We start from the raw sequence: 23471 nt of genomic DNA on the forward strand, positions 1-23471 counted from the left end.
TAATATTAGTTTATTCTTAACACGGCCCTAATTGTTCTTTGTATTATTTAAACATTTGCCACACTGCATAAAAGGTTGATTTCACAAATTAAAAGTTGTCTCTATGAAATAGTATAAATGGATTATTATTTATAATTTAATTAAATCAATTTTTACAGATTTTTAGTTAGTTTTAATCAATATCAGCCTGCATGGATTAAAATTATAAGCTTTCACTCACCGCATTCAAAAGGGGATGTTTTCTATATGGCAGTGTAAGACTGCACTGTGAATGTTTTACAAGCAGAAGGCTGGTTTATGATCATTACTGATGGGCGGATCAATCTAAATATCAATAGTATTGATACCAATGCTGGTATTGGTATTGGATTGATAGTAGCATGATAGAATCAATACTTTGTTTCTATCCTCTAAGTTCAGTATGTTGCCAACCTAACTGCATAAATTATTTATGGGAAAATACAAAGAAATATTGTATGTGTAAACCTCGTTGTACTGAATGTGATCTCAATTTGATTTATAGCCTACAGCACATTTAAACAACAGAAGAGTTGTTTAGAAATAGGCACATTCATATTTTAGGTTTCCACAAAACCCAATTTCAAAAGTATAACCAATTATTGTGAATAGTAAAAGTCACTGTGATTTAGTGATCATTAAAATGTGTTCAGAATTTGCTAATCAATCATGAATCAACTCATAGGTCATAACACACTGCTCTCCTCTACATTAACTTTCTTTATAAGTTAAAAGTGTTGTTTTTTGCATTATGTGGGGAATACTGGCCCCACATTTAGTTGGTATCTGATCGATACCAAAATTTAAAATATTGCACAGCACTGATGGTTATCCTCCTTTCTTCTTCTCTGATAAGAATTAAGGAAGGAGCTTTTGCACTGGTTCCCACAACTGTACAGTACAAATTGGTCATACATGCTTTAGTTTTTAGCCCCTTTTGTCAGACTGGTTCTGGCAAAAGGTGGCTATGTTTGCTAAAAGCTGCAAAACCGAACCTCACTCACTCATGTTTGTGGTGCTGGTGTTTTCTGCCGTTATCAGACCGAAAATATGGCTTCACATTTGGTTAATTATACTAACAGGCTTTTCAAAAGTTTTATGCTCCTTTTGTTTTGTTCATTTGTTCTGTTTTTGTTGTTGGTTTGTTGTTTTTTTTATCTATTCTTTTTTTTGTCTGCGGTCAGGGGGACCGATATTGTTCTAAGCCAGGTAGCTTTAACTAGTAGTTCAACAATTCAGGTCCTTAAGAGAAACAAGATATAGACAGTAATTGTGACAATCGTGATCTAAGAACAACACAAACATATAAATTATTTGACTTTTTGTGAATGCTGTATTTTTATGCGTGAAATTATTTTTAGCTTTCACACAATATAAAAGGATCCAGAAAGTTACAGTTTTATTTTATTTTATAGATATTTCTTTCATTTATTTATTTATTTTCACAAATTGTGATACTAGATTAGTGAAGTTATACAATGTTATGTATTTTCTTTGGTGACACTGGTGTACTTTTGTTTTACCTTTTAATTTTCATAAGGGCTGACATTTCTGATGACCATATTGTCTCTAAAGAACAGCTTGCTTATTAATGCTGTTATTGTGACCTTTATTTTATTAAAATCCCCTCTGGATTCAAAATGTTTGATAAAATTTGTGGAGTGTGGGCTTTATAGTTTTCCTCTTCTACTCTAAAGGGCAGTGTGAGGGTTTGGGGCTTGCCAGCAAAAGACAAAAAAAACATCACTCACACAATTGTTCAAGTTTCTCACCGACAACAAAGGCAATAACAAATTAAGCCAAGCGTGAGACTGACAGTTAAAAACCACAGCTCTTTTTCTGTTTCCGTCACTGTCTCATCTGTAGCTTTTAATGTGAAACTCTCAGGGGAAACTTCTGAGTGGGGAAGCCATACGGCATAGGGCCGTGGGTTGGACTCGAACCCAGGCCGAGTCCAACCCACAGGCTGTGTGTGTCTCTGTCTATCTGTTACTCTGCTGTGACGGATACGTGTATGCTGCCTCTTTCCCAAAGTCAGATACAGGTTACACCTCCTGCAACACTTCATTGGATAAGCAGCTGAAAAAATGGATGTCCTTCAGAACTCTTTATCAAAGAAAAAAAACAAGTTGTTAATGCAATCCCACAACTGTCAATGATTTCCGCCATTTATTCTCAATCTTTTTCATAAGATCTAATGTTGGCATTCCTTATACCTCACTGCATATAACGTACTGATTACCACATATAGCAATCAGAGTCCTTTCTATTTCAGCTTGATTAAACAAAAGCTAACTTGTTTTACATGTGTCAAACAGGTGAAAATGCTCTGGTTGCTTAAATTTGTGTTTTTGTTTATGGGCCACTTTGCAACCAACTTATCCACATTATTCAGAGACTGACATGTTGCTTGTTATTTAGTTTCTATCATTTTCCTCATTACATTCTAAGTCAGAACACTCAAAATTGCTCAGTCCTCTTTGTTTTGTACAGCTTTCATCAGTCTCTGGGTTCTTGCAGTTCTGCTTCAGTTCATCTCGTCTCTCAGGGTTTTCCATAATTCTCTCCAGCGATGTAACTGGACTATCATTTCTTTTTAAAATGCAGCCTAGAAGCAAAAATAAGAACAGAAAACAATGTTCACATAAACAATGAAGGACTGGCTGAAGCTGAGAGTAATAGAGTTAAGATGATAGTAAGATGATAGTAGTTGCAGATATCCATTGCCTGCACCACAAAGTCATTCCGGTGTTATTATTGTAGGGTCTACCTTACAATATAGAGCCTTGAGGCAACTGTTGTTGTGATTTGGCAATGTATAAATTACACTGAATTGAATTGAAATTAAATTGAATTGAATTGGTGATGAGGTCATCCAGTCATGTTTGGTATTCTAACTGGCAAACTGTCAGGCCTGTGTAACCAAAAAATGTTAAATTTTGCAACGAATATAATCATTGTAATGACTGGTTCCCCAATCCCTGTAATCGCCTTCCAGTTAGCAATAGAGAGAGCAAACAAGAGGGAGTGCAGTAGCAGAAAGCAGAAGAGGAGGTGCAAGACAGCAAACCAGCGATACCTGAGTAGGAGCGTGTTATTTCTTTTTGTCTTAGTGACTGTATAGAATACCACAGCAGGATACCAGTGAGGTTAAACAAAAACAAATATATGCGTAACAATAAAAGAGACCACTGAGAGAATGTGCACAAGGAGAGAAATTAGAGCATTGCTAACAAATATTAGCAAACAAGTAAAACCTGTGCAACTGAAACAACATAAGGTATTTTCTCAGGGAAATGTAACACGAGCAGTTTTCTTTCAGACATGTCTTCACACAACCTGCCTGAGGGTTTACACTTAATTCTTTACATTTTTCAAATGTAAGGATCAGACATTTAAATTTAACTGTCAGACTGAACTATAATTAGTATTTTTCTATAGTCTGTGTTACAGAGTATAGCATGGTGGAAAAGGATGGAGAGAATCCCCTACTAAACTTTTGGGTTGGCATTACTTTAGATTTTGTTTTGTATTGCTTGCATGCTTTGGTGTTTCTTTGTGTTTGATGTGAGGTGTGGGCCACACCCATGTGGGAGTGGAGATTCTACTCTAGTCCAGCTGCCAGCTATTTGGAGTTGAATACAGGGAGCAGCTGATTGGGGAGGATTGGAGCCCTTCTCTATAAAGGGGAGAGGAAACAGGATGTGATGTGGAGACCCAGCCTCGAACGAAGTCAGGCCTGAAAAGGTGGGTGGCAAGCCTTTTTGAGGAAGATGCAGGATTGATACGTTTTGGCTGCTTGTTCTTCCAAGTGACCACCTTTCCCCCTGTTTGTAACCAGGCTAACAACCCTGACCGCGGTGGCTTTGGGCCTTGGATTCCTGGCCAGAGTTGTGTCTTCAGCCAGTAGTTTTACCCGGAGAAAGAACAAATAAATCTTGTGTAACCCATTACAGTGTGCGTGTGGTGGTTCATTACTGGTCAATATTAGAGCTACTACTTTCTTGTACGGAGGCCATTTTGGGCCTTACGTAACATTGCACAATTTTAAAATATAAAGGGCCCTAGTCCCTATACTGAGTAACTAAGAAGAAACAGGCAGGACAGGTTCAGTATTATAATTGATATTGTAGCTGCACCTTCATGACTGTGACATGACACCAGTGCTTCACCAGACTCTTGCTTCTCACACTTAGCATATTATAAAGTTATAACTGACATTGTTAAATCATTTCATAACGTTAAATTTGTTTAATAATGTTAATGATTATTATTAATCTTATTTTCTTAGTTTAAGCTAGGGCATTATGTCCCTACTATATTTCAGAGTATTTGCGTCACTTAATTATGAACATACAGTGTAATGCACACTGTGAAAAGCTAGAGGGGGCAGTTTTCAAATTGACTTCACTACGTTAGAGCAAATTCTGTTTTGTTTTCTTTTATTTTTGGTCTTTTTCTCAATCTCATTGGCATGACAGCTTTTTCATTCTTTCCAACCTGCTGTGGAATAATAATGCAGCATTAGTTTATATTAACTGTAATGGAGCTACAACATTATGATTTACAAATAGCAGAGAGAACATTTATATTTTACACCTCAGTGAATTTTAGATTAGTAAAAGAAAAGATTTGGACATATTTAGGATCTCTCAGGGATGCCTGCCTGATATTTAAGTCAGTGGCTCAGTCACAATTTTAAGACATTCCAGGGCTTCTTCAGCACTGCTGAGCTGTAGTGTGTCAACCACAGCGCTTGAGGCTGACTGATTAGCCTTATCTCGCCAATCCAATTGCAGCTTTGAGTGAGAGAAGTGTCAAGACAGACAACAGGTTAAAACAGTCATGAACTCTAGCTCTATCAAATGCTCGAGAAAACCATTGCAGCATTTATGACATATTTTAGATAAACATGCATATAAACATATGGCACATAGGATATAACTGTACCTTTCAAAGTGTTTTCACTACCCAGCCTACATTCGAGCAACAATGCTATTAGTCACTGGTGTTCCAATATTAGAGCCCATAATGATAGGAACGGCTGATTGCACATCTAGATGCAGATTAACTTTTAGTAACAGCCATCTTGTTTTGCTTCCTAAATTTAGCCTCCCTTATATTGCTCTGCATACTGGAAACTCAACCCTGCTTGATGTGCCTGGCTCCAGGGTGCACTCTCACAGCAACAGCTCGGGTTTCTTGCCCAGAGCTGTGCAGCTGACACGGCCACGCCTATATGTGTGTGTTTGTCCTATAGGTATGAAAGGTTCTCCTTATTATCCTATAGAATAAAGACCGGTTTGTTAGGCAATCCACACCCTGTGTGGCAATAACTCCACTAGGCGCTGATTTCTGCACTGCACCCACTCCTCCTACTGCAGCTAAGGCAAAACTATACCCTAGCCACAATGATACAGTTACTTATGTATACTCCTTGTCCAAATCTCAGTTATATTCTATACAAGTATGTTATTAAATGTGTATGTTCACGTATACAGTGAAAAGTTAACTGGAAAAAAAAATACACAGATGTGTCATTATGATAACATTAGTCACTCCTGGAAACACAGCAGCTTGTGAAAGTCACAGTTTAAAAATATATAAATAAAAGTTTAGAAGGTTATTTTGAACAGTACAAAAGAGGTAATAGGAGCCAGGATCTGTGTGTGTTTGGGTGGAGTACATGTAAGCACAGCCAACAGGTGTGGCTGGACACAATGCTGTTTCAGGAAGACAGAAGAGTCAGCAGCTTAGAAAAAGGGTTATAATTATTTGACTATGAGAGATTATGCTGAAACCATTGGTTTTCTGGGGCAGTGGGGACGTTTCCAGCAAATTGTCTTCTTCTCGCTCGTTGCCACCATTATGCCAAATGGATTTGGTGCTTTCACTCTCGTTTTTCTGACTGATACACCGAGTCATCACTGCCTGGTATCTGGTATCAACCTCACTGAAGACTGGCGTAAAAGTGTCATCCCAATCAAAGTAAGTGACTGCGAGAGCCCCAACTCTGTGATACAGCACATCAAAGAAAACATTTAAACTACTGATGCAGTTTTTCAGTGATAATTGAGTTTGCTTCAAATATTATTCCAATAATGTAACTCAAAACATTTGTATTTATTCGAACACATTTATGCTTATTTCAAAACAAAAAAAACATGCTTGGGAGAAGTAGAAAACTACTTTTGGGAACTAAATGAGTTTTTATGTTGCTGGTAGTTGAAAGTTTAAAAAAAGCAGTGTAAACAATACATTTAAACTAAAAGCCATTAAATCTTTATGAAATGCAATAAAATATTGCAAAACAGAAATAGGAAAAAGCACAAAGTTCAAGTTCCCTGGTTGTCAGAAGATCCACATTTCCAAGAAATAGAAACCGGTAATTGTGTATTTTGTGAAACAGAAGAGGAGGATTTGGACCATCTATTCTTTTTGTGCAATTTTATACAAATATTTTGGTTGGAAAAAGCACAAGGGAAGTGTTTCTGGGGAGACAATAATCCGATGTACCAGTTGCAGGAACCCAAAAAATAATAGGTGTGCTTTGTCATGATTCATATAATAGTGATGATGGATTTTTAGGCTAATAGTTAGGCTAACACACTTTCCTCTCATCTTTTCTTTCCTTACAAAACCATAGATCCTCCACTTCTTGGGCTATTTTGGTTCCTGCAACTGGTCCGTCAGGTTATTGTCTCCCCAGAAACACTTCCCTTGTGCTTTTGGAAATCTGTTTTTTCCTATTCCTGTTTTAGTTATTCCTATTTCTGTTTTCGTTTGTACTATTTCCGTTGTATTTTGTGTGTTTTCGCAGCATTTTTGTTATTGCTGGTGTTTTTTTAAGTTGCAGTCCATTTGGCCTCTCAGGGCCACCGTATAGGCCCATTGTTGCCTCAATATTACATATTTTTGTAAACACTATGACATCCTACTGAGGTTTTCTTAAATGTCTCAATACTAATAACCCTAAAACTGTTTGTATCCTTGTGACTATGAGGAGGTGGATGGGAAACAGGAGCTGAGCAGATGCAGCAGATACAGGTTGGATGTGGTCAGAAATCTCTCTGCTCAGGGATACATTCCTGGCAGGGATGTCAACCTTACAGACCTGGAGGAGGAGGGCTGTGTAGATGGGTGGAGCTATAGCAAAGACATCTATGAATCCACTATAGTTTCTGAGGTATGGTCAATCCTTCTTCTACATCTACTTATTTTTCATGTAGTATTTTTTAGCAGCATCAGCTGTTTTTTCTTGATGTTGCAGATATATCATTAAGTCCTTAGTCTATGTGGCTCCTTTCCTCCTACCTTATCCAAGACAGGGGATTTCAGCCCATCCATTTGTTCAACAGTTAGGACAGAACACACCTGTGAACATACAGTAGGTGCAGTCAGTCAACATAGGAACATGATATAAATTCCTCTAGAAAACTCTTTCTCTACTGTTATCAACATGGCTTATTTCTCATTATCTTGTTGTAATCTTGTTGACCTTTGAGTCTTCAGCTTGTCATTATTTTGTCAGTGCTTAAAGTTCAAGGTGCTCTTTGGGGATTAGTTTCTGCACACCAGGAAAGACGCACCCTTTTTCTTTCTACTTAGAGTGAAAAGACATTTGAATACAGCCAGCAACAGTCAGCACAAATCACACTGACTTTAACATTGTTATTTCCTGCATGCACATATTCAGTCATTCAACTGTTAATATCTCATTTTCCAGTTTGACTTGGTGTGCACTAACCAATGGAAGCAGCCGTTCACATCTACTGTTTTCTTCGTGGGAGGACTCCTTGGATCGTTCTTGTCAGGCCAGCTGTCAGACAGGTACTGACATGAGATTCATGTGAAAGAGACCAAACACCACACCATTCTTTAAAGGTTCAGGAAAGGCTTCTGTGTTTCGATATTAAGATTGTCTTTATTGTAAAAAGAAATAAAAATGAAAATCATTTAAAAAGATCATGTTACAGTATACACTTATAATAGTCAGTAATATAAAAGACATGTATTATGCCGCTGAAAATGCTACATCCAGACGAACTTTTCTGTGATTTTAATTGATGATGGAGTTGTATTTTTACCAGTATAATAAGAAATAGAGTGGTAGAACACAGTTATTATTTTGAGATATGTACTTATTTATTTTCAATTTGTGCTCCTTCCATCCAGATTTTTAGATGCAATTCACACAACTGTATAGGAAGTACAACACTTTTTATGCATGTATATGTTTACTAATATATTTATCTTCTCTGTCTAGATATGGCAGAAAACCCGTTCTTTTTGCAGCTTTGGCACTACAGACAGTTTTCACCTTTGCTCAAGTCTTTTCTGGTTCATGGATTATGTTCCTCATCATCCTCTTCATCAACGGTTTGGGACAGATGTCCAACTTTGTGGCTGCTCTTGTGTTGGGTAGGATGGAACATTTATTTACCTATGATGCAAAACTAAGGGCCAGATTTATAAGAGGGTGTCATGGTCCTGTGTCAGTGACCCAGTGTTTTTGAGTTTTGTGCTTTTAGTTTTTGATTTCTTGCTCACTTTAGCTCCTCAGCCCTTTAGTATTTCTTGAGTTCTCGTTTCAGGTTTTGTTATGTGGCTTCCCTGTGTTCTGCGTTTCCTGTTTTACTTTTAAGGTCTGTGTCTCTTGTCTCGTCATGTTAATTAGGATCAGCTGTGCCTCCCTCCTGTTTGCTGTCCCTTTTTCCTTTTGTGTGTGTATTTATAGTGTGGGGTTGTCTTTGCTCACTGTCGGACCGTCTGTGTTACTCGGTGTATCTCTGTGGCTCTCTGCTCTACATTCTCTGTGTCATCCCTGCTCATCATCCCGTGTAGTTATGGTTTCAGGTTAGTTTTGGTAGCTCCCCATTCTGCATTTCCTGTTTTTTGCCACTCCTGTAAATAAAGCTCACTCGCATGTCAGCCTGTACCTGCATCTTGGGTCCTTACTCTCACACACCACATGACTGCTGCCGCAGCCGTGACAGTGGGACAAATTGTAATGACACCACAATCCTAAAAAGTGACAATGGGAGCGTTAGGTTCCACTGCTGATCTACTAACATCATGCCAATTAATAAATGATGCAGTTTGAAAGATGCATTTTGATGCAATCTAACACAAGGAGCATAAACTAGGGAGCCAAGAATAGAAAACACCAGAGGAATGTCTAAGTGCAGGTTTTACACGTGTGCTTTGTACAGCAAAAAGAGCAGCAGATGTTTTGATATAAGTGCAAAATTAGTCAGAAACTGAAGTCAGGTGACAGCTCAAATGGAGTGAAGGAGTCATTCAGAAGACAGCTGCTTTATTGCAGATCATTCTGCTGTAACTCTCACAGCTAACCTGTCAGGTGTCACATCACTCACATATTTCTGAGTAGTTTCTGCAGCCTCTATGCTTTTATTCAGTTTCTTAATGCACACTGTGTGTGTTTAGTCTGTGTGCCATATATACCCAATGGCAAGGTGCATTTAATCCTCACAAAAATCACTCTGAAACACATTTTGACAAGTCTTTACTGGCAAGCCCCCGCTGCCTCCAGCACTTTCAGTCTTTCCAGGGGTCTCAGCACACTTTTACATAAAATAACAGGCAGTGATTGGCAAATTTGCTGCAGATGCGTGAACCCTCTCAGTGGACAGTGCTTCTAGAAGCACTCTGTCTCACGTGTCCCTTTGCAGCTGAGCCACAAACCACACCTCACTGCCATAAACAAATTCAGATGTTAAAAAAATATACATGAAAGCTTATTTATTGTGGGGTGGCACTCTGCATGGTGATGATAACATACAAACAGAGTTTTTTGGGCAATCTTCAGTTTGTTTCCTTTTTTTGTTTTGTTTTTTGGAACACATAAGTTTTTATTGATCATTACCCCCTCTTTTTTTGCAGGTTCTGAGGTCTTAACTGGCAAAGTGCGTGTCCTTTACTCATCTTTGGGCACATGTCTAGGCTTTGCTATTGGATACATGATACTTCCACTCTTAGCATACTTTTTAAGGGACTGGAAATCACTGTCATTGGCTTTATCTTTGCCTTGTGTGGCCTACGTCCCCTTTTGGTGGTAGGTGGCACTAGCTCTAGCATATCTATCTGTCTACATATATCTGTATATAGCATTCCCTGTAGGAACTGAATCAAATGCATTGACTTGCTTGAAACTGTGGTGGACATTAGTCAGGGGGGAGTTTCCATAGACTGTGACATACACAGATGATATTGTTATCTAAAGAAAGAGTACGGTGTAGGTGCAAGAGAGCCAAGCCAGGTGGAAATATGGACTGCAGGAATGATAGCCAGTAGAAGAATATGTATGTGAACGAGAGGGATGCAGTTGGAATGGTGAAGATGCAAAGAGAGGGTAGTGAGGCCTGCTGTAATGTAAGGTTTTGACACAGTAGTGTTTACAGAAAGACATGAGGCCAAAATGAAGATGGCAGATTTTTCAGTTACTAGAAGCAGACAAGATTAGATATAAATATTTCCCAGGGACAGCTCAATATTTGGAGAGAAAAAGAGGCAAGGTTCAGGTTGATATGGTTTGAAGATGGACAGAGGAGGGATAGCTGATACACTGGGAAAAGGACGTTAAATATGGAGATGGCAGACAGGAGAAGAAGAAAATCACAGATAAGGTTTATGGATGTAGTGAACGAGGAAATGCATGGGTCAGTGTGATAGAAGAGGATCTTAAGGATAAGGTGTGACAGATGAAGATGATCCTCTGTCACAACCCCTAAAGGGAGCAGCTGAAACAAAAAGAACAAACTGTTCCCACTAACAAGTTTATTGACCTTATTTCACTGTCTTTTTTGCTTTGTCTCCAAAATCCCTCTGATTAAGTCTGCATCCTTCTGTTTGTGTTAAATATTAAGCCAGGCTTATGCCAGAGTCTCCCCGGTGGTTGCTTTCTCGAGGCAGAGTTGAGGAAGCCGAGGCCATTATAAGAACTGCTGCTAAGTGGAACAAAGTTCAAGCTCCGAGGATCATCTTTGAAGACTGTGGTGTAAGTGAACTTTCACTTAAACATTACTGGATTAACCCAAGATGCAGAACACAGTTGTTATTTGAAAACAAGTTCAAGTTTTACAAATAAATAAATATATTAATATATATTTTTTTTTAAATATATTTGACATTTGACTGATATTATTAGTATAAAAATGCATAAAAAAAAGAAATCTTAAACATTTTTGTGTTTTAATATTTTTTGAGAAAGCCCTGCTCACACAGTCAAACTAATTTTATGTGTCTTCCAGACAGAAAAGATGCAGACACGCTCCAAGGAGCATTACAATGTCTTTGACCTGCTGAGGCAGAGCAGCATCAGAGCCACAACACTCATCCTCTGCTTTGTGTTGTGAGTAAACAGTGAAGACAGTGTGGCACATAGCGACTTAATGAGACATCCTCAGATTGAGAAAATAATGAAACAACGAGAAAATTAACAAACAAGGAATTTGCCGGATTCCTCATGGAAATCAAAAGGAGAATTAGCAGATAAACAGCTAAAATGACCTGTCTCTTAACTAAAAATGATTTTTTACTAAAAGAAAATTCATTTTTCTTTTGGTTTTTCATGTATTTCTGTTTCCATAATATAAGATCTGCGATAGACAAAATGATTACGATTTGCATTTGAAAAAAATGCATGCATGCAGAAAAATCTTTGGAAAGTTCACTTAGATGAAAAAAACGCTTTCATTTCCCTTTGATTTTCCCAGGTCCACTATGATTGTTGGCTACTATAGCCTGTCTTTCAATACAGCACAACTCCATGAAAACCCCTACATCAGTTGCTTCATCTCAGCAGTTGTAGAGATTCCAGCATACATTTCCAGCTGGATGGCTCTGCTATACCTTCCACGACGCCTGTCTGTGATCCTTACGTTGGTCTTCGGAGCTGTGCCACTCTACCTGATTCAACTTGTTCCAGATGGTAAAATTTCTTAAAAGCAAGCTGCAAGAATTCACATTAGAACAATTGATGAGTCATATATAAGTTACGTATTGCTTAAAGTGCCCGTACTATAATTATTAGGTTCTTCCTTTTCCTTTGATGAGTGATACACACTACTGTGATTTTGTTTTTGTTTTTTTTATTATGTGCTTTCAAGGATCCAGACTTTCTTGTTGGTTTTTTTGTATTTTGTCTCGGTCTTCTAAATTTCAGTCCTTGTAATTGTCCATTTTAGGGAAAAAATGTTGTTAAGCCACTGTTAAGCACTGATTTATGAATCATTCAAGCATAACAGGGAACCTAGCTCAAAGCATGAAACGCTGTCGTGTCTACCTACAACTCATAACAAAGAACCTAAAGTATTGCTTTAGGCATTCGTTACTAGCAGCCTGCCATTGAAACATGTAATTTGTTCTCATTTCTTCAGTGGAATCTATAAAAATGTCAAAGATAACAGTTTGACAAGGATGAAATTATATTTATACAACAACAAGGTACAAAGAGTGGTGTTTGCTGAAAATGCAGCATAAACTGGGATGGTGTGCAATGTATGGCTGTCAAAAAAAACCATTCCTAAGGAGGGTAAACAAAAAGGCTGAGATATACCAAAAGCCTCAAGAACTGGAACAAAAATCATTTTTAAAACTTTTGGTTTAAAAGTACCTATTATCTGAATGACAACAGCTTCAACTTTTAGCATGCCAATATAGTAAAAACATACCTATATAGAAAAACACGCATTGGCTTCCTTACAGCCTGGACCCCAACATTATTGAAACGGTCTGGGATCGTCTTGACAGAGAACTGAACAAAAGGCAGGAAACAGACAAAGATGTGCTTTTGAATATCTGGAACCAAATATTGACTTTAACCTCCTTTGTACTATACAAAGAAACCTATATTCCCATATGGGTTTGCACATGTTCTAATAAATCACTGCACCTGCTTCCCATCTTCCAGGTAACATCTAAATAAAAAGGGGACCAAAAGTCCCAAAAAATTATTTTTGGAAAGCACTGTAGCTATTTTGCACATAAAAGTTCTTCCAGTTACAAATTATAAAGCCTCTGGCAAAGATAGTTATTCTTTCATACATATAAAACACTGAACCTTTCTTTGCCTGACATAACTGATCTATCATCAGTTATCTGCATGCAGTGACGTGTCTGCAGAGCAGCTGTTTGGCAACATTTTCTTCAAAGAACAAGAAATTGACTCAATCCAAATGCAACAGCTGCCTTAGAGCCTGCTAAAATTTTCGCATTAGAGCCCCTTCTGCTAACTCTAAAATGTCTCAAAGCATTACAAAAGTTTAGGATTACTTTTTTTTTTGTAATGTAATGTATCCTGGGAAAAGGTAGCTTCCTGTATCTTTAGTTCTAGCCTTGTCCATGGCTATTGTTGTTTACATTAGCATTAGTACTGACTGGGGGATGATTATTACAGTATCTATCGGCCCAGAGAATGCATGAATGCATTTCTTTCTGTCTTTCTGCTGGAATCCACAGTCTCTTCTGGTTCATTGTGTATCAGGAAACTACAGGTGTATGTTAAGGGCAGATAGCTTTCAGGAGACTATGCCAAAGTTGCCTTTGATGAGCTGACAAATCACAAATCAGGCTTTTCTGGAGGTGGGGCCCTTAAAGGGACAGAGGTTGAAAAGAGGATGGAAAAAAAACCCAAAGCATTAGTGTGCATTGTGCAAAATGGGATACGTTATTTAACATTATAGGATGTGAACCAACAAAAATATGAACATGTAAATAATCATAATAGAAGAATAGAATTTGTTTTTGTGATCTTTTCGTGTTACTAGGCAGGAAGTGACTATATGATAGGTATATGCAGAATTACCATCTTAAATAAAACAAGTTTCACAGACTTGATTAGAGTTTTGTCTCTTACTGTTTACTTATATCTACAAACTAAACAAATGTATTATTCTTTAGATCTATCAAATCTGGCTCTTGCACTGGAAATGCTGGGTAAGTATTCAATCACGACCGGTTCCTCCCTGATGTTCGCCTACACCGCAGAGCTTTACCCAACAGTGCTCAGAAACACAGCAACGGGGATAAGCAATACTGTTTCCAGAATTGGAAGTTGCATTGCCCCTTTATTGTTAAGTCTGGGTGAGTGCATTGATTAATATTCATTTAGCATTAGTACTAACTGTTTCTGACTGTCTGTTTTACCTCATTTGATTAAATTTCTATATTTTATAAATGCACACTCATAAAGGAGTTTTCTCTCATCCTAACTTCCCCCTCTGTGTCTTCAGGTATGTATTATAAGTATCTACCTTATATTATATTGGGGAGTCTGGCTGTTGTGGCTGCCTTTGCAGCTCTTTTCCTTCCAGAGAGTTTTAAGAAACCTCTTCCTGAAACTATTGAACAAATGCAAAGACGAGAAAGGTAAGCTACTTTCATTCACAGTTTATTTTACTTTCTATGAAGTAATAAAGGCAATTGTAATTTTACATTCTTATACAGCAAGTTCTTTAAACATGGTACACAGTATGCAGAAAAGTATGTTGTCAGGCGAGTATCTGTCATTTAGGGAGTTAGTGAAAGTGACTGAGTAGAAGTGAAGTAGAAGTTTCAGGGTGACTCTAAATGTATCATCATGTTCAATTTAACTTTAAATGTTGGGTATGTAAATTTAAAAAATCATTGACTATCACTGACTATCATTGACCTGAACACGACAGGAAGGTTAAGAAGTGAGATTGCTATTTATTTCCAAGTGAACTTTACTGCCACCAAGTGGCCAAATGTTTTGTTTTGGGGGTTTTTTTGCAGATTGAATGAAAGCCCTTAGCCAATAGTACAAAAAATAAGTGTTCACATCTTATAAGTAATAATGATAATGAAGTTTGTCGCTGAAAATAAAACTCGTGTTTGTCTTTCCTCTTTAAAACAGGATGAAGTGCCCATGTCTTACTAGAAATATGACGCCTGTACCTATGGTACCAATGGACAGTTCACTATGACTATTTGTTTGTCCTGGTCTAGACAGATGTTGTTGTTGTTTACAGTCTTTTATATTTATATTTTGTTTGGCTTTGTTGTCTGTTAAATGACTGAAAGCTGTATTATATATAAATAGTCTCGTAACAAAGATAAACCTATAATTTTCTTTTTTTTGTCTTATTTTGATTTTTTATTAAAACAATTTACAGTATTCTTTTACATTAACTTGCAAATGTTCATTTGATAATTAAAGTTACAAAAGCTTCATTAAACTACATGATCACATTCATCTTGTCTGCGCATTTATTTAAGGCATCAGCTAGATATGATAATCTTCATGTAAACAAACCAATAAATCCTCAATAGATGGTTAATAATAAGTGCTGTCTTGCACAAGTTGGAAGTTTTCCCATATTTCTTGGAAACCTATTATGCAAGTGATGGTCAAAGATTATCTTTCAACATCTGAGCATTTTGTTATTGCCTTTGTAATCTATAACCCAGTGGTGACTATAAAAAGTCAAATTTGGAGTTGATACCTTTAAGAATGCACACTACATAAAAGCTCTGCAGAGTTTCTGGAGTCCTCACTTTCAGAGTAGCACTTGTTTATTTATGCAACTTTTTCTTTAAAGAGTATTTTTTACTTTCACAATAGATGAAGAAGTGATTTAAAAGACAGAATTCCAAGAGTATGCAGGATTATGATGAAGTCACAGCATTTCTTGGTCACTGGGGACATTTCCAGCAAAGTGTTTTCTTCCTACTTTGTGCCAGCGTGTTGCCAAATGGATTTGGTTCTTTTTCCCTCATCTTCCTGACTGACATTCCCAGACACCACTGCCTGGTTCCCGATATTAACTTGACAGAAGACTGGCATCAAGCTATCATTCCAATGGAGGTAAAGAAGTATATTAATTAAAAGAAACAAGAAGAGCTGCATGTAATCTTTACAACACCAATACAGATAAGTTGTGTCAGTGTTGCAATCAAATCGTCTAAATCTAATATTTTCTTCAAAGGTATTTAATGTATTTATGTCAGTATGAAATTTGAGTTGTGACTTACATAACCACAAGACCAAGAAAAACTTCACATAAAGCAAAAATTTAGGTGAAAAAGAAATAGTATTTTCACTCTGCTGCTTTGATACACAAACTGGAACATCATTATAAAAGTCTGGCTTGTGCAAGATAACTTCTCGACAATGCGTTCTGTAACTAAGTCGTTATGACAGATCAGTCATGATAACAAAATTTGAATCATTTAAGGTGGGGCGAAATCTGCTTTGGATTTGTATGACAGTCAGTGGCAAAGGAAATGCTGCATGGCTGGAAGGAATGATAGTTCCCACTAAAAGTCTGTGAATGTCACTCAGTCATTCAGCCAGCACAGCATAAACGAAAGCTGCATTTGAAATAGCTTCCTTCTTTAGAAACAGAGTTAGTCAAATGCAATACCAGCCCAATACCAACACTTTAAAAGGCATATACAGTAACACACAATTATATATTATTTATAATCACACTCAGACCCATTTAATGGGCAGGACAGTTAAAGCGAATTCACAATTCCTTGTAATTACCTACTTTTTTTCTAAGACAACATGTTGTATGTTTGAATTAAATGTTAATGTTGGAGGATGTGCAAATGTTTAAATGTGTGTGTCTGATATTTACTGTAATGATCATATTTGCAGCTTTTTAGATGTATTTTCTTTGCATTCTGCAAAGCCAGCTTTAGCTTTAAGCTCAATAAAGTAGAATGGCCATATTTTATGATAGGGTATATATTTATATGTGTGAAGGGTTATTATGAGCACTAAGTGGTCAAAATACTGTCATGGTTTGGGGTTTTATGGTTTTGGACTTTGCATTCTTGTTTATTTTTAACCATTCTTTATTTTAGCTTTAGATTTGAGTTGTGTTTTTTAGAGTTCTTACAGGTTTTAAGATTATCTTTACAAGAGTAATGCCTCTGTGTCTAATCTTTAGTTGTTGAAACTTTGTGATCTTGTTTCTGTTGGTTTTTTGAATTGTATTGTGATCGCTTGTGTTTTACTTTGATCTGGCCCTTCCAGTGTACCCCTGTCTCTTTTAGGTAATTCCCCCCTAGGTTACTTCCTGTTTTATTTTGAAAGTATTTTGTTTCTTGTTTAGTTTCGTTTTTTTTCCTCTTTTGTCAATAACCTAATTCTCCTGTTATCCAGTTCTACATTTCAGTATTTGTTTGTTTCTGTTTGCTTGCTTTTTTGTTTGTTTTGTTGTTGTTGCAGTTACTTTAGATTTGTTTTTCTTTATCTTTCTAGAGCATGCTATTTCCTTTATAGTATGGTATTCAACACAATTTCACAGAAAAGTAAATAAATTAATGCATTTATTTATCTGCAAGATGGTGAATGGGAAGCTGGAGCTGAGCAGATGTCGGAGATACAGGCTGGATGTGGTCAAAAATCTTTCAGCTCAGGGATATATTCCAGGTCAGGATGTTAATCTTACTAACCTGGAGCAAGAAGGGTGTGTTGATGGGTGGAGCTATAGCAAAGACATCTATAAATCCACTATAGTCTCTGAGGTAAGTGTGTAATACAGACGATATTTGAACAATGATTGACAATTGAAAATTAAGATCTGACGAGGCATAAACAGCACCTGAAGTCTTTGTATTGTTTTATTCAATTTTTTATGCCTGGACGTTTCAGTTTGACCTGGTGTGCAGTGAAGAGTGGAAGCAGCCGTTTACTTCCACAGTTTACTTCATGGGAGTTTTAGTTGGATCCTTTTTTTCAGGACAGCTGTCAGACAGGTAAAGTTAAAAAATAATACTTGTTTCCCCCTTTTAAGCAGCACAAACTGTATATTGATCTTTTAAATTCTTTCTAGCTATCATTACATATTAATACTTTATAATATGGCTTCCTGTAATTAGACTGAATTAAAATTTATTTTATTTGAAATTAAAATGTTCTTATATTTACCTACAAATACTTAAAGTTAGGTACACTAGAATAAGTACAATTCTTACAAACAGTAATAAGTAATGTAATTTTACAAAATACAATTTAATTTTGTGGAAAAACAAACAATATTTATTCATTGTTTATTTCTTTTTTTTTCCTGCAAAACCACAACGTGTTATCGCCTTATTCTAGTGTACATACATTTAAGACTGTAAGTCAATGTAATTCTTAAAAATATATATATATTTTAAATATTTTAATTATTATAATTTCAAATAAAATGTGTTTAAATTCCATTTAATTACAGGCGAATTAAACTCTTATATAGTTAATAGTTTCAGGCCGTATTATAAAGTGTTTTTAATTTCTACAATTGCTCTGTTTAGCATGTAATAAAAGTCCTCATTACATTTTTACTTTATTGCAGAGTATTATATTGCTATTACCAATAAACACACAAGTATACTTTTTAATAAATACTTAATGTCTTATTTGTTTTTTTACACTTATTTCATCTTTTGACTTTTCGCTGTAGATTTGGAAGAAAGCCAGTTCTGTTTCTGACCATGGCACTTCAGACTCTTTTCACTTTTGTTCAAATCTTCTCATCATCTTGGACAGTGTTCTGCATCCTCCTGTTCATCAGTGGTTTGGGACAAATCTCTAACTATGTTTCTGCTTTTGTGCTCGGTAAAGGCATATTTTTGGTTCTTTGGTTACTGCAACAATGTGTCCAATAACCTCCATTACCTCAAAACTTCTGTTGGCTTTCTTTGTGTGTGCAGGCACTGAAATCTTCACTGGCAATGTGCGGGTCCTTTTCTCATCCATGGGTGTATGTCTTGCCTTTGCCTTTGGCTTTATGATGCTTCCTCTCTTTGCCTACTTTTTAAGGGACTGGACATATCTCCTGTTAGGTATATCTCTCCCTGGCCTTCTCTACCTTCCTCTTTGGTGGTAGGTTGTTCTTGAAAAAAAAAAACCGCCGTTGGGGTAAAGTTAACCTCCCAAGAATTCATTAGACAGGGTGGGCCATTTATATGGATACACCACAATAACATGGGAATGGTTGGTGATATTAAAGTCCTGTTTGTGGCACATTAGTATATGTGAGGGGGCAAACTCCTCAAGATGGATGGTGACTATGGTGGCCATTTAGAAGTCGGCCATCTTGGATACAACTTTTGTTTTTTCAATAGGAAGAGGGTCATGTGACACATCAAACTTATTGGTAATGTCACAAGAAAAACAATGGTGTGCTTAGTTTCAATGTAACTTTATTCTTTCATGAGTTATTTACAAGTTTCTCTTTGTTCACAGCCATTGACATGCTGTGGGTCCATTCTTCATCAATGGAAACCTCAAGGCCACTGGATATTTGAAATTGCTACATGATGATGTGTTTCCCTCTTTATGCACTGAAGCTGGCACGTTCCCTGAGTTTTTCCAGCAGGATGGTGCATCACCACATTATGGGTGCCAGGTCCGAGCATTCCTAGATGAACAGTTTCCTGGAAAGTGGCTTGGTCGTCGTGGGCCAGTTGAATGGCACCCAAGGTCTCCTGATCTGACCTCCTTAGACTTTTGTCTTTGGGGTCATCTGAAGGCAATTGTCTATGGTGTGAAGATACGAGATGTGCAGCACCTGAAACTACGGATACTGGATACCTGTGCTGGCATTTCTCCTGCGGTGTTGCTATCAGTGTGTGAAGAGTGGGAGAATAGGGTTGCATTGACAATCCAACACAATGGGCAGCACATTGAACACATTTTATAAGTGGTCAGAAACTTGTAAATAACTCATGAAAGAATAAAGTTACGTTGAAACCAAGCACACCATTGTTTTTCTTGTGACATTACCAATAAGGTTGATGTGTCACATGGCCCTCTTCCTATTGAAAAAACAAAATTTGTATCCAAGATAGCCGACTTCTAAATGGCCACCGTGGTCACCACCCATCTTGAGGAGTTTGCCCCCTCACATATACTAATGTGCCACAAACAGGACTTTAATATCATCAACCATTCCCATGTTATTGTGGTGTATCCATATAAATGGCCCACCCTGTACAGTATATAACTTCTGGCCAAGCATCAAAGAGAGTAATAAGCAATACTATAACTTCTGTTCCACCGGATCCAGGCAAAATCTTTTTGTTTCTTTGTGTTGAATACTGATGCAGGTTAATCCCAGAGTCTCCTCGGTGGCTGCTTTCACAGGGAAGAGTGGAGGAAGCAGAGAACATAGTGAAATATGCTGCCAAGAAGAACAAAGTAGAGGCTCCACAGGTCATCTTTGATGATTACGATTCACCAGTAAGTTGGCTTTGAATTAAATCATTCAGGCACGTACGTAAAGAGAATCTGAGGAAGACACATAAATATCTCTCGCACTACGCACGACAATACCCAAATGATCAGAAATATTACTGTTTCCAAAAAAGGGATAGAACCCTGGAGCAACAGATATTGCCATATGTACAGCTGCTGAGACTGGGATTTTGTGTCTTTTAGGCAGATAAGACTCAGGCTAATGAACATCACAGTATCTTCAGCCTGCTAAGGACTGCAAACATCAGAAACACATCAATCATTCTCTGCCTTGTGTGGTGAGTAGTAATTCAAAGCACTTATATTTTGGGGATGAATAGAATATCCTATGTGTATCGCTGAATTCCAATAAATGATGAGAGAACAGGAAAAAAGACAGTTTTGTTTAGAAGAGCAGTTTTTTGCTCTAAGCCATATTTATTCACATTATATTTTTACAAGCACTTGCAGCACCATCACCCACTGCAGGCCCATAATCACCAGAGAGCTGGCTGCACTGACCTTGCAGACACATAATTCCTGCTGGTTTGGCACTCAGTGAACACAACTAGCAGTATTCACTGGTGACAAGCGTTTGAAGGTCCTTTTCAATGCAATCCCAATAGTCTCCCAGAAAAGCTCCTTACTGGTAAGTCACTGGGAAGAGTTGGAGTGTAATGCATTGTAACGTAACACATTACAGAGATGTGATTATTGATTTTGGTAGTGAGAAGTGCAGTAGTAATATGATTAATAACAAAAACCTCATCTTTCAATTGCATGAATAGATAATATAAACCCACTACTGCTAATTCCAAGCAGATTCCTTTTCAGATTGCTACCATGTTTTATTTGACACATGTTTACAGGTTCACTCTAAGTACTGGCTACTTTGGCTTATCCCTAAATACATCTCGACTCCATGCCGATCCATTTATCAGCTGTTTCATCTCAGCAGCCGTGGAGGTTCCAGCATACATTACCAGCTGGCTGGCTTTGCAATACCTTCCACGACGACTCGCTGTCGTAAGCATCTTGCTCCTTGGAGGAGCATCACTGTATTTCATTCAACTTGTGCCTCATGGTAAGCAGAGAAAATGCACCATATTGTGTCCATAGGAGTGTCAGAGGTTTTATTTATTTATTTATATGTCTGAGGATTTTTTCAGGCAAATCTTATCTCAAATACCGACATTAGAAGTAGGTACTGAAGCAAACTAGTATATAGCCTTATACAAATCTTTAATTTTTTTTCCCCTTCAGGTCTATCATATCTGTCTATTACTCTAGAGATGGTGGGCAAATTTGGTATTACCACCGGTACTGCCCTGATGTTTGTATATACAGCAGAACTGTTCCCAACAGTACTCAGGAATACTGCAACAGGAATGTGTACTACTGTATCCAGAGTGGGAAGCTGTATTGCACCATTTTTGTTAAAGCTGAGTGAGTGAAGGAATCTGCATAAATAAGCATTTTATCAAGTATATCTAGTGGTCTGTATAGACTACAAATTCCCACACTACATTGCGTTGCATAAACACAAGGCCAAGACCTTTCTCCAATCCTAATTGCTCCCTGTCTTTGTGCAGGTCAGTACTTTAAATATCTGCCTTATATTACACTGGGGACTCTTGCTGTTGTGTCTGCCTTCGCTACTGTGTTCCTACCAGAGAGTTTCGGACGGCCTTTGCCTCAAACTATTGAACAGATGCATAAAAGAGAAAGGTGAGATCATTTGGAAGAACATATGTAATATTTATTGAATGTGAAACTTGTCATAAAAACTTGACCTCAGACGTATATCTCAGACTTGTGATAACGTAGTAACTCTGCAACTACAAAAATTGACTCTTAGTTTAAGTGTCTTAAAAGCACCAAAATAGCAATAACTAATTTGGCAGTAAACACAAAGATGGTGACACTTTTACAGACGTCCTTTCTGCAAAAACTAAACTGTGTTTTCTTTGTCTTTTGTCCCGCACAGAATGAAATGTCCCTTCATTACTAGAAAAGGACAATCAAAACAAGTGAAGATTTTTGAAAGTCGACTATGATTGTTTCCAACACCGATGACTCACGAATATATTGTTTTTACTTCCTGTGTCTCACTGCTATGTTTTTGCTGTTCTTTGCATTGGAGTCAGTAATAACATGGTAATAAAGTTGAAGAAAACGAAGTAATTACACAACTTGAATCCAGACGATGTTGTTTTAACAGTGTGTATGACTGAAGGTAAACTTAATGTAACCAATATTTTTGGAGCAGCAGCTTGAATGTCCTTGTTGGTTAGCAGAACAGGCTGTCAGCAATTTTGCTATGTAATTTGGTTAATCTTGAAACATAAAGCATTATTTTATTACATGTTTGCATTTGTTTAATATGCAATATTTTCAATAGGGTACGTTTGACAAACTCATAATTACTTTATTACTTTATGAACAATTTTCTGTAACTGAAGTCATAATTTGTGAAGAATTAGTGAATTTGTTGTTGTGTGTAAAGAGTGAGTACTGAAATAATGATTTAGTAATGACAGAAAATCTATCTCTTCTACCTACCCTTTCTTCATTTATTATGCTACAGCCACAAAAAACACAACTGTGATTGGAAACTGCAGCATGAACAAAGTTACTGCAACCATGTGCAATAAACTTCATTTCACTTCATTTAAATGGTTGATTTAACCCTTTCATGCATGAATTATAACAACCTCAATCAGGTTTTTTTCTTAAATATTTATATTCATCATCATGAATGAATGAATAATGAAACACGTCATACATCTATAGTAACATTAAACGTTCAGTGGGTGCCAGGGTATGGAGTGACACATCAGTGTCCAATGTAGTGGTTTATGTGCAAGTATACCATCAACACTGACACAAATACAAGAAAACAGCCTTTGAATAGCTGTCCACTGTAGTGACAACTATGCATGAAAGGGTTAAAGACCAGGAACCATTCACATTCAATTGCCTTCAAAGCGACCTTGGTGCATCAGGATGGTGAAATAACAAAAATAAAACAGAGCCAGTCTATTACTTGAATGAATGGGGTTCCTAAATTAGACAGCAATTATTTTCAAACCTTCACCAGTTCGCCTCTGTCAGTGCGCCCCAGGGCAGCTGTGGCTACAGTGTAGCTTGCCATCGCCAGTGTGTGAATGTGTGTGTGAATGGGTGAATGACTGAATGTAGTGTGAAGCGCTTTGGGGTCCTTAGGGACTAGAAAAGC

General features: G+C 37.2%; 2 protein-coding genes across 4 annotated transcripts; both read left to right on the forward strand.

Moving 5' to 3' along the window:
- Positions 1-3562: 3562 nt before the first annotated feature.
- LOC102310220 (solute carrier family 22 member 5) lies at positions 3563-15249 on the forward strand. 2 transcript variants are annotated; one of them, XM_005923074.3, is made up of 12 exons: positions 3563-3765; positions 3860-6006; positions 7022-7204; positions 7745-7848; positions 8285-8439; positions 9922-10093; positions 10909-11035; positions 11289-11389; positions 11754-11968; positions 13939-14121; positions 14271-14406; positions 14915-15249. In XM_005923074.3, the coding sequence occupies exons 2-12, from the start codon at positions 5800-5802 to the stop codon at positions 14982-14984; spliced, it is 1653 nt and encodes a 550-aa protein (XP_005923136.1). In that variant the 5' UTR covers positions 3563-3765; positions 3860-5799; the 3' UTR covers positions 14985-15249. The 2 variants fall into 2 exon arrangements, with proteins under 2 accessions (XP_005923136.1, XP_005923137.1); XM_005923075.3 differs by lacking the exon at positions 9922-10093 and having other exon boundaries at positions 3564-3765; positions 10905-11035.
- Positions 15250-15368: 119 nt separating this feature from the next.
- On the forward strand, positions 15369-23265 carry LOC102309908 (solute carrier family 22 member 5). 2 transcript variants are annotated; one of them, XM_005923073.3, is made up of 11 exons: positions 15369-15865; positions 17356-17538; positions 17666-17769; positions 18459-18613; positions 18709-18880; positions 20107-20239; positions 20438-20532; positions 21103-21317; positions 21497-21679; positions 21826-21961; positions 22221-23265. In XM_005923073.3, exons 1-11 carry the CDS (start codon positions 15659-15661, stop codon positions 22288-22290), a joined length of 1653 nt encoding a protein of 550 aa, XP_005923135.1. In that variant the 5' UTR covers positions 15369-15658; the 3' UTR covers positions 22291-23265. The 2 variants fall into 2 exon arrangements, with proteins under 2 accessions (XP_005923135.1, XP_014189281.1); XM_014333795.2 differs by lacking the exons at positions 18459-18613; positions 18709-18880.
- The last annotated feature ends 206 nt before the right edge of the window (positions 23266-23471 follow it).

This window comes from Haplochromis burtoni, unplaced genomic scaffold (assembly GCF_018398535.1).
Source record: "Haplochromis burtoni strain Fernald_Lab_line unplaced genomic scaffold, NCSU_Asbu1 Contig_66, whole genome shotgun sequence".
Classification (NCBI taxonomy): Eukaryota; Metazoa; Chordata; class Actinopteri; order Cichliformes; family Cichlidae; genus Haplochromis; species Haplochromis burtoni.

Excerpts from the sequence above, each read along its gene's own strand:
- LOC102309908 (XM_005923073.3), top strand. The coding sequence starts at position 15,659 with ATGCAGGATTATGATGAAGTCACAGCATTTCTTGGTCACTGGGGACAT. Across the intron at positions 21,318-21,496 it reads CATTCAACTTGTGCCTCATG|GTCTATCATATCTGTCTATT; the intron begins GTAAGCAGAGAA and ends TTTCCCCTTCAG. Across the intron at positions 21,962-22,220 it reads CAGATGCATAAAAGAGAAAG|AATGAAATGTCCCTTCATTA; the intron begins GTGAGATCATTT and ends TGTCCCGCACAG.
- LOC102310220 (XM_005923074.3), top strand. The coding sequence starts at position 5,800 with ATGAGAGATTATGCTGAAACCATTGGTTTTCTGGGGCAGTGGGGACGT. Across the intron at positions 6,007-7,021 it reads AAAGTGTCATCCCAATCAAA|GAGGTGGATGGGAAACAGGA; the intron begins GTAAGTGACTGC and ends TGTGACTATGAG. Across the intron at positions 7,849-8,284 it reads TCAGGCCAGCTGTCAGACAG|ATATGGCAGAAAACCCGTTC; the intron begins GTACTGACATGA and ends TTCTCTGTCTAG.